The 10,737-nt window shown below is 39.4% G+C and overlaps 1 protein-coding gene across 9 annotated transcripts in view; it reads right to left on the bottom strand.

Annotated features, from left to right (window-relative positions):
• Positions 1–1,271: 1,271 nt before the first annotated feature.
• vav2 (vav 2 guanine nucleotide exchange factor) overlaps positions 1,272–10,737 on the bottom strand; it is a 225,641-nt gene continuing 216,175 nt past the window's right edge. For 6 of the 9 annotated variants that reach the window (XM_079363650.1, XM_079363647.1, XM_079363648.1 and 3 more), the window contains 8 exons: positions 9,705–9,776; positions 9,479–9,540; positions 9,036–9,152; positions 8,372–8,459; positions 8,129–8,252; positions 5,848–5,937; positions 5,233–5,387; positions 1,272–2,819 (listed from right to left, as the gene is read on the bottom strand). In XM_079363650.1, coding sequence (XP_079219776.1) covers positions 2,772–2,819; positions 5,233–5,387; positions 5,848–5,937; positions 8,129–8,252; positions 8,372–8,459; positions 9,036–9,152; positions 9,479–9,540; positions 9,705–9,776 — 756 coding nt within the window. In that variant the 3' untranslated portion in view covers positions 1,272–2,771. The remainder of the gene's footprint in view (positions 2,820–5,232; positions 5,388–5,847; positions 5,938–8,128; positions 8,253–8,371; positions 8,460–9,035; positions 9,153–9,478; positions 9,541–9,704; positions 9,777–10,737) is intronic. The other 3 variants (XM_079363653.1, XM_079363654.1, XM_079363655.1) reach the window with 1 other exon arrangement.

Here is a 10,737-nt window from a genome sequence, read left to right as displayed (position 1 = left end):
CTCCATTTTTCACTCTGAGCATCAGGTTCAACATGTAATAACCTTCTGAAAGTTTTGACCACAACCAGCATTTAAACTATTTATAAAATAATCCGATAAAGTTAGCTAAAGTTAACAGCAACTCAGCTCACAGTCTCTACAACCCTGCAAGGACTGTGAGAAAAAAAACATGAATAACATGAAACTGTAACCGGTCAGTTTGAGTTTGTTTGCCTGAAACCTTTTTAAATAACTTTGGGCTTTAATAGTCATTGGAGAGAATAGTGAACAGGGTTGGATACAGTGCTGAGAGTGGAGAAAGTACATGCGGCAAAGTACTGAGGGTTCGAGGAGAACCAGGGCCGCATGCTTGGAGGTGACCCTACTGCTTTATTAAGTTTGCTTTAATGAGTTCAGTTGGTGTTGAACTAAAAAGGCCTCTGCTAATAGTTTGGCTCTCATTAGACCAATGATGAACACTGTAGCAATCATAACAAGGTTAAGGACCAGTAAACAAGCAGCAGGCAGCCCATCATGCCATCTTGAACCATCATTATGGCATCCAACAACCTTTTCTTCTCAGATGTACTGTTTTACCTGCATATAATCATGTTTGTTTTATGCTGGGAATAAGATCTCTAATGATAATTCCAATCCCACCCATAAAACAAAAAAACAGGGGGATATTAATCCTGTTTGAGACAAGATTTTGTAAAGAGTACAGGCCGCTGCTATGCTGGTGATCTTGCATTGCTCTGTGTACATGCTACAGCGAAAAAAACAAACTTGCAAAGATTTGACTGACAAAGTGTGTGTTGACTCAGGGTCTTCTTGACTGCTGATGTAAGTGGGCAGCCCATTAAATTTTTTCCCATTATAGATACATTTACTTTCTATCCATCCAAAAAGAAAATTCAGTGTAAGCTGTAATCAATATAAAAAAAATATATATATATATCTTGCTATTGAAATGTGTCGGTTGAACAAACGACGGTTAGAGGTACCGCTTCATATTCTGTATTAACAAAATGGTTAAAGAAAGGTAAGCTGAAAGGGTCATCGAAAATTTGCATTTCTGTTTAACTAGAATTCGAAAGGGTTCTGGTACATCCATAATTTAAAAAAAAGACTTATATAAGCTGAATGCCAACATAAATCCTTAAAAGGTTTTGATGGTACTAAGTAAAAGGAAACACTGAGCACAGCAACCCTCAACCAACACAAACATCTTCAGGGCTTTTTTCCTGTGGATTCATGTTAATTAGCAAACACAGTTTTCCTTAAGATTGACAGACTTTTGATACTTTAATTTTTACCAGTCTGCACAGCACCAGAATGGATTTCACACATTTAAAAAAAAAAAAAAAAAAAATCAATAACATTAAGGGGAAACAAAACCCATCACCTGATCATCTGTAAATATAAGGCAAGGTACAAAAATCATAACAATGGATCAAAACTCCATGCAGACATTAAAACATGACTGAATTTGGCTTCAAATAATAATAATTATAAAACCTGTTGGTCCAGTTCTCAAAACTTAAAAAATAACCTTGATTTTGTGCAAATAAATCAAAGAAGGAAACAATGAACACAGAGATTTCAAAGTGTGAAGTGGTAGTCGAGCGGAATGTCTTGATGTTTCCCTTTTCGTGTCCAGGTTATTACGCCCACAGCCAAATCTGACGTGCACCATATATGTCATGGTTGTTGTCAATAAAAAACAAACAAACCAAAAAAAAAAACGTCCATCTGTCTCTCTGAGTCCATCCAGTCTTCAGTATGGATGAGTTAAATGCTTCATCATCTTGTTTTTATGAGGGCTCAGAAGGCAAGCTGTCCCCAGTATGTTCTATAAGTGCCTCTTCCCTCCTGGACAGATTCTTTTAGGGGATGTCAATGTTCTTTACTGGCTGATGTTGAGGTTCAGTAATCGACCATTTTTCAAAGGCACCAGACTGTACATTGGTCTGTGTATATGTATACGTGTGTGTGTATATGTGTGTTTTTGTGTGTGTGTGTGTGTGTGTGTGTGTGTGTGTGTGTGTGTGTGTGTGTGTGTGTGTGTGTGTGTGTGTGTGTGTGTGTGTGTGTGTGTGTGGGTGTGGTTGTGTGAGCCGCTCGTGGGCACATGCATACATGGAGAAGTAAAACCAGTCAAACTAAGTCAATTCCCTCCACTGGTGTCAGCCCACAAGGCATCACCATGACAACTAAGGCAAAATCTCTCAACATGAAAAACGCAAGCGTCAGTCTCTTTTTTATTTCTTGTTTTAGGTTTTCTCATCTGATTCTTTGCTGTTTCAAAAACAATTCCCCAACAGTAATCATTAGTAATGATAATAATCTCTATTCAATAAATTATCTATACTGTACAATTATTTCAACTCGCATAGACCTGCAACAAAGGGGCGCCTTTTTCCAAGGTAAAGCCTTCCATAGTCCTTTTCTGCCGTGTGCTCAGTTCAATACAGCAGACAGAAAGCTTTTTTTTTCTTTTCTTTTTCCTGTACAGAAATCAAACAGGAAATCCTGCAACAAAAAAGCAAAGCTGACAAAGCATATTTGAAGATAGAGAAACAGTGTAGAAACACTTGCTGAAAAAATGGTTTGTAGCAAAACAAAATAAAACAAAAGGTTGTGTTTTCTTTGTGTTATTTTCCTGCAAAGAGAGAGAGAGTGAGAGAGAGAGAGAGAGAGAGAGAGAGAGAGAGAGAGAACTTTTCTCTGAGAACAGTAGATAGAAGATGGGTCCTGATTTAAATGGAGCAAGGCCAGCAAACATCCAAGCTTTACTGCACTCCTTCTTCATCCACATAGGTGGAGGGAAACCATCCAATCTGCAACATAAACAAGGATTTATCAGAATACAGCCTTCAAACCTTAAAGAGTCTATCTGTCAGCTTTTAATGGAAGTAAGCTGCAGAATTGAAAAGATAAACATTTAATAACACTGAAGTGATTCCATTGCATGTGCAGTATTTAAAGATCACACAAAAGCTACTGAGCTGTATAAGGCAGCAGCATCAAGGTTGCTAATTGATTGCATTAAGGCACCTTTTACCTTGCATTTAAATGCATGTGCATTTAGCCAAACAAACACAAAGGTGACACCAAAGTGAATGCATTGTAGGATACACGCGGCATAGCTACTTAAGACACTCTCCAAACTTTCCTCCTATTATCCAAGGATGTGCATGATTTCTGATAACTTCAAAACTCAGATAGCAGTCTCGACTGACACACTACTTGAAGCTGTTGAAAAACTACTTCAACCTGTTGCTAGGCAACAACTTTTTTTCCTCATTGGAACAGTGGGTACTGAACCACCAGAGATAGAGGGCCAGTGAATTTATAAAGATTCAAACATTTAACATGAAGAAAATGGGCCTCTTGTTACAGACTCAAAGTGATTATTTCATGGCTAAGCATTAAGTATTAAAACTTTAGAGACAGGACTCATGTGCTTCCAATGTTTTGTATTTTCTGAAAAAAGAAACTCCTATTCATACCTGGCACTTTGCCTATCAAAATAATGACAGTAGAAAATGAAGCATTAACATCTTATATTCAAAGGGATTCTTCTTCCCTTAAATCAAACAGCATTTTTAATAGATGCAACAATTCAATTTGGGCAGGAGCTACCTTTTCTGAACTTTAGTCAAGTGACCTTTCAACCAGAAACCAACTACATTAACACTTGTCTGGGATCCAATAACACCATGAGCCAAAACACCTCAGAAAGTGGTGTTAGTAATCAGAATAAAAGCAATATAAGCAGGTAAGGGACCTAGAAGGTTATACAGTATCTGGTTTGATAAGAGATGTTCTCAGACAGATGAAAACGATGCAAGAAATGAATTTCTGGATCTCCAGCAAAGACATTATAATTATGTTCACAGAGTCTACTCAATGAAATTGGTTGCTGACCCTTCTGTGTGAAGACTACTGGTACTTTTCCCCACATGTACTTGGTCTTGTATTAAGTGGCCATATTCTTGGGAAGGTCTGCCTTCAGTCTTTTGGGCATAAATTTACCTAATTGTCTTGTACTTTCTTATATGCTGTCCTTAACTTGGCATTGACGATAGATAAAGGGAGTGATTAGCTAGTCTTACAGCAACAAGGAAGCTGATTGCAACATGCTTAAATGTTCCACTGTCACTTTCCTCTCCAGTATGGATTTAAACAAACAATAGGCAATTTTGGACCACAGAAACCTTTTATAGTTCTAGGAAATGTTGGAGCCCTCCTACATGTTTAATAAATCAGCACTGCAGAAACTAAGACCTAAGTTAGTGAATATAACTCTGTTTAGCTTCTGCTTCAGAGTAGGTACTGTGGCCTTGTGAATACGCACAGAAAAAAGTTTCCATGGTGTGTCGTTTTCAGGGAATTAACTCGTGGATAGTTCCACTTTTGGCCCCTATGAATCTGGCTCTCCACAGAGACTCCTGCCAATGATACTATCTGATGGGCTTCAGGGCTGACCTTTCTCAGCTTAGTAGGTTCAGTTAGCCATCGTACTTTCTTTCACCTCTGTCTTTAAAACCAGAAACAAAAATAAGGAAAAGCAAAACTTAATTTTGTACTATTGGGGAATTCTCAATCATGTATTTAGCTAGTTGTAGCTAAATGCTAGTTAGTTAATGCATGTCAGTTGTGTTGGTGTTAACCTCTATTAACTTCTATCAACTCTTGTAAATGTCAATAAATAAAAAAGATCATATTGTATCTGTGGAAAGCTTTAGAGATGGGAGTAAGAAAGATGCAAACACTAAAGTGTATAAAATGACATAACATCATACAACCCAGTTTTGATGTTCAAATACTGAATACTTGAGTGCATCCATCCTTTTAGGCTTCAAAGCAAATGAGTCACATTTATAGCCTAATTGCAAAGATCCTACCATTTAAATCTGATATCACATCCAGTTTTAATGGCTGCCTATTAAACTGACACCTTATCCAGCTCTTAGTCTTTTACTGTTTTCTTTCAACCATTTACTTTCACTGCACTTTACAATTACACATAAAGACTCATACAAGAGCCTACAAAGAGCCGTGCTTAAAGTTTAAGTCCTAAACTTGCATGAAAAGGACTTTCATTAAGTTCCCACCTTTTTCATGAAGCCAGTCTTAATAAACCAGGAAATGGGGCAAATCTACAAAGATTACAGTACTTAAAGCCTCGTCTGTCATCCAAGGCTTTTCAGCCTGGATCCATCATTCCCCGCTTCGTGGTCAACTCACTCGTCCATTGGCCTCTCCTTTCCACCAGCCCTGGTCTCCTCCGATCTTGCTGTAGATTTTGACAACGTCTCCCTCTCGGAGTGACAGCTCTCTCATGTCTCGTGCTGCAAAGTTATACCTGGCCACTGCTGTGCTGACCACCCGTGGAGTAAACACTGTGGAAATGGAACCAATGAGAGCTCAATCAATTTGCATCGTAAGAATTTGAAGGCAATTAGTTGAAATAATAAACTCATGTAACAACAGGCTCTGTTTATCAACGGGATGGTGAGGAGGGGAAAGGTCATACTGAACTTTATCCTAATGATTAGTTGTGAAGAATTAGCAGGAACAAAGATGGTTGGTGTTTTCAGAGTGTAAAACATGACACAGTGTAGTCACACAATGATAAATGAGCATGAGACAAGTTGTTTCATCATGGGAGAGGAAATTGGTTTTCTTCTCTTGATTTAATGAGGTAGTGTCATCCTGGGAAGAACTAAAATGTTCTCACTAATGAAAAGAGCGCTACAGAGAAGAAGTAATGAGGTCGAGTGCACAGAGGCTCATTATGAAATTACAGGCGATGCAGGGAAAGGAAGACAACAGCAGCAAGATTAGAAAGACAAAGAGTACCTGACCAAAAGGGAGCTGGGCTCTGAGAAGACGAGAAGTTGAGGCCCTGCGGACTGAGGAAGGAGAAGTTGTAGGAGGCGCATGTGGCTGCTGAGAGGAGGAGAGACAGAGAGAGCGAAATAAAGCTGGAAAATGCTTTAAGGAGCATGCAGAGCCTGAGCAAGAAAAGCAGAGGTAAATTCAAAGAAAAAAAAGACTTTAGAAGAAGACTTTATGACCTTGAGAATGTCATTGTCTTGATTTGACGACTTATTTAATGTGGCTGAAGACAACTGTCTGTCTGTCTGTCTGTCTGTCTGTCTGTCTGTCTGTCTGTCTGTCTGTGTCTGTCTGTCTGTCTGTGTCTACATTTTGACTTGTAATGTGTAATAAGGTTTAAAAAAAAAGTGCTGTTGAATAAAAGCAAAAAAGAGCTACCTTAAACATACCTCATGGTCATTTCCAAGAGAAGCAGAAGTTAACGTTCGTAACCTTAGCAACAACAACCGGGTTGCAATCTTTCTTTGAAGCTTGTAATCATGCATATATAATTGGAAATAGTTTATCCTTCACCTGAATGGTTATACATGGCGTGAACTGAAATGCGTCACACACAATCTTTCATGCACAGTTTTCATACTGGTTTGCAGTATGCCTGACACCAAAAAAAAAACATGTGGGCCTACAATGTTGCCCTTGACAAATACAAAAAATTAAAATTAAGATTCAAATCAAGAACACACCATCAAAAAGAAAACACATTTTTTCTCTCCCATTAATTCAGTTCAGCCAAAACCCACAGGAAACAATCTGCATGCAGTGGCCAGTTCTTCCTGCTTGTGGAACAAAGGCAGGCCACAGCCAGTATTGATACGGTTTAATGAGCTAAGGATGCTGCCAATTTGGACAGCCAGAGAACAGGCCATTGAGTCAGCTGACAAACTCTCAAACTTCGTCTTTCTATCTACCATAGTTCAAACTGCAAGTCCCTATCTCCTGCTTTGCTCCATTCCCCTCTGGGTTTCCTCTAATCCTCACTATATGAGTTAGAACAGTCAGTGGCCTTGGGAGGAAGAGCACCAGTGACGACAAGGACAGACGGAGGTAGTCTGTCAGTTTTATTTTAGCCTTCTTTGCCGTTTCCCAAGCCAAGTCGACAAGGGTATCAAATTGATTCCTGGATCTGCACATTATAATGTCCCTTCAGAGACAACTTTGTATTGTAGAGATTCATGGAAGCTGGCAGTTTTTAGTGCCTGGGCAAAACATCCATCCATCCGTTTTCCACTGCTTCAGCTTTTCCCGCTCACAATGGCTGAGGGCGAACTAAGGAGGTTCCATATATCCTTTGTCCTTCACTTTGCCATCCAGCTTTTTCTGGGGTCATCTGAGGTGTTCCTAGGCCTGCTTGGATATCTAAGTCCTACAATTTGTTCTGGGTCTCCCCTACCAGCAGGGTAGACCTTAATAACCACACCAGGGACATGTCCAGGAGGCATCAGAATTATATGCCTGAACCATAGACAACATAAAATCAAAGGATAGAACCAAAAATTCTGGCCTCAACATTTGATGTTTCTGCCATTTCATTGGCAAGTTGAATGTGTGATTTGGTTAGAAGAAGAACATGACCTCAAATCTGCAGCTCAATTAATTGATCCCAACTTCGCAGACTCTAGCTCCAAATGTGCAATGTGTCAGTGCCTGCCACTGGGGGGGGGCTTCATTTTTGAACAGCGGAATGAGCTGGAGAGCCGTCAGCTCATTAGCATTTAAAACTATAGACAGTAACTGTTCCGAGCAGGGCTGGAATAGAGAGGTTTCAAAAGCATGATAAAAAAACGCATGAGGGTGGGTTTTGAGCAAAAAACGTCTAAGTCATGTTTTGGGGAGCTCAGACTTAATTCAATTAGTAAAAGTAAGGTTAATACAATATGTATAATAAACCTTTAAAGTTAGTAGGGACTTCACCACCAGCCCAACATTACGACATTCATCCTCTCTAGTTTAGCTCAATGTCGCAGAGGTCTTCTTTTGGTCATTTGTGGGGGAAAACAAATCTAAAATTGAGTTTTGAATAGTTTGAAGTACAATATATTAGTGGAGTTGCTAAGAGGATTTCATAATCTCCCATGAGCACTGTCAAAGGACCCAAATGGCAACAGGAAGTGGCCTTTTGGCTGCTCTCATCAATTGATGTTCATGTATCAGCTTCCTTTACATGGTTGTTTGAAAACGAACGGAATATGATTTAGGTGACGAAGCAGAGTTAAAATAGTAATAGTGATGTGGGGACACTTACCTGGTGAGCGTGTACTGGCCCGTGTTAGCGAGCGTTCCCTCGATTTGTAGGGGTATCGCAACGTAGTATCTAACAACTTGAAGCTTTCTTTCAGTGAATGTGACTGATAGTACTCAACCAGCTCCTGTAATAAGAATCAGGATGGAAGAAAATGGAAGATGGTTTGAGTTACACATTGCATGGTATTGTGGGTATCGTTTGTGGTTCAACTTGAATAAAAACTTCAAACAAACTATGACTTACCAAAAGACTCTCAAACTTCTTTGCCTCAGTAATGTGAATCCAGCTGTCTTTCTCAATGACTTTGATGTGTTTTACCTCGTCATTAAATCTGTGAAGCCAAACACCACAGTTCAACCAAACAGTTCTTCAGTTCCCAATCTCCTTGGTACTTTCATTTTGCTTGTTGCTGTTACTTATTGTTTTGCTTCAGAGTTATGTGCCTGTGGGGTGATGTGTTCAGCTGCTGTCGGCATCAAATATTTAGATATATACCTGAAGGACTAAAACAACAAAACACCCTTTTTACAGGTTCAATCTGACAGCCAGACCTCTTTCATAATTTGTCTGAAGGCTGGTCCCTGAGACCCATTTTCACCTGTCTTAAAAAACAAATGTGCAGAAACATTTCTCCCGGTTCATCACAAGTAAAATAATAGAGTAAAACATCCAGTAAAAAACTTCTGCATATTTGTCATGCATTCTCTCAGAGGAAATACACACAAAAAACCTGAGGTTGAAAAAAAACAAAAAGAGAAGCAATTACCGAGTGGTAATTAGCCGCTAAAAGATGCAAGGAAAAAGCTGACGAGGGGAACCACGTGAGAATATTTATTTCCCGTGAGATATGGATGAAAAGCTTCCCCTTGAGATTCCCCACCCCTCTCTAGAGATGTGGAGCACTCACTTGATGCTAATGGCGAACCTCTCTGCCTCAGCTGTCCTCTCTCTGATAAGATAGGTCCCACTGCTGTGGGATTTCAAAAGGTTGTCTGCTTGCTGGCGCTCCATGTTCCCTGCAAACCTAAAGAGCAGTGCAGAATAAATGCTGTGACCTCCAGCTGCAAAGTTAGATCATCAAGTGACATATTTGAAGGCCTTGAAAATCCTTGACATCAAACATCCAAGTAGTAATTAATCTTGTGGCAGCAGCCATGTTTCGGGGTCAGTGCTTCTTAATTTAACTATCACTTATGTCTATAGTTTTCTTGTACTGTATTTACATTCATTGATCTGAAGTAATTAAAGGGTAGTGACCTGCAAGAAATTGAAGAACAAAGCGTGCAAGGCTTTGATAAATGAGAATGAAATATTATTAAGTCCACAACCTTCAGGACATCGAAGTCTTACCAAGGATATCCATAGTAATCTGCTTCCCTTGAGGACTGCCGGCTGGATAATGACTGGAAAGGCTTCCATAAATAACAAACACAGCACATTAAATGACTCATAAACAGAACCAAAACATAGCACAGAAGTGGATCATTTACAGGTCGAACCCACACAGGTAATTAAGTGCACACTTAAGAGAGAAAGCTTGCTTTGGAATGCTCGACTACCACACGGGTTTACATACCTTAGGGTCCAAATAAGGTTTGACACATGAACTGGGGAAGAAGCCGCTCTTCTGAGTTTGCATCAGCTTCCCCTGCAAAGAAAAATGAAGGGCATATTTAATTCATAGTGCAATGCAGACGCTGCCCTTTAAAAGGCAACTATAAAAACATTTTCACAGAAGACGAACAGATCAATCTGATATTTGAAATAATAAAAACTGAATAAATTGAATTAAAAAAAATTAGTGTGTCAGAAAAGTTACAGTGCTGTTATAAATTGCCCTCAGATTTAATGGGGGGGGGGGGGGAATGCACTAGAGAAAATTAAATTCAGTTCATTAGATAAGAAGTGGCTTGTAGGGAGTCAAAACTTAAACCTATAATACATTTTGAATTATAACAGTTAAAATGGCTGACAGGGATGTATACCAAAGCCCTGTGGTGAACAGAAACACAGACTGTCTTTATGCAAAAGGTTTGGCTTATTTTTCTAGAAATAAAGACGTGGGAGGATAGAAGATATGAAAGATGAACCTTGAAATAGGACACGTTTTTAAAACTCTTCTGTTATGTGAAGCCGAGGTAAATTCCAATTTTACACATCAGAGTCACACTGCATGTGGACAACATGATACATTTATGTGGCTTATTTGTAAAGACTGTGAATGTAACAGGGGTTAATGTACTTGTGCTTTAACGACATAACCATTGGAATTTCACTCTGATGTCAAGTGTTGCTGCAATGTTGAGAAAAAGAAACGTTCGACAAATGTAGCAGTCAGTGTTCAGACAGAAGTTCAAACGACTGGACTGTCTGCTACCTGAAGCGATCGACTCTTCAGCTCGAAACACTCATAGACCTTTGCACAGAAAGATTGAACTGCAGAGGCATATAGTTAACAGGAGGGTTTAGATTAATGGCTTCAGAAGGTTGCCCTGGGTCTTTTTAGGAAAAGCTAGCCTGATGCAAGGAGTTGAAAGTGTAGAGGAGCCAGTGACTCAGCTGGAGTGTCAAAAATGCCCAGAGCCAGTATGTAAGAGCTGCTGTCATCC

Source organism: Symphodus melops, assembly GCF_947650265.1.
Source record: "Symphodus melops genome assembly, chromosome: 16".
Taxonomy (NCBI): Eukaryota; Metazoa; Chordata; class Actinopteri; order Labriformes; family Labridae; genus Symphodus; species Symphodus melops.
This window is presented reverse-complemented; position numbering and strand designations above follow the sequence as displayed.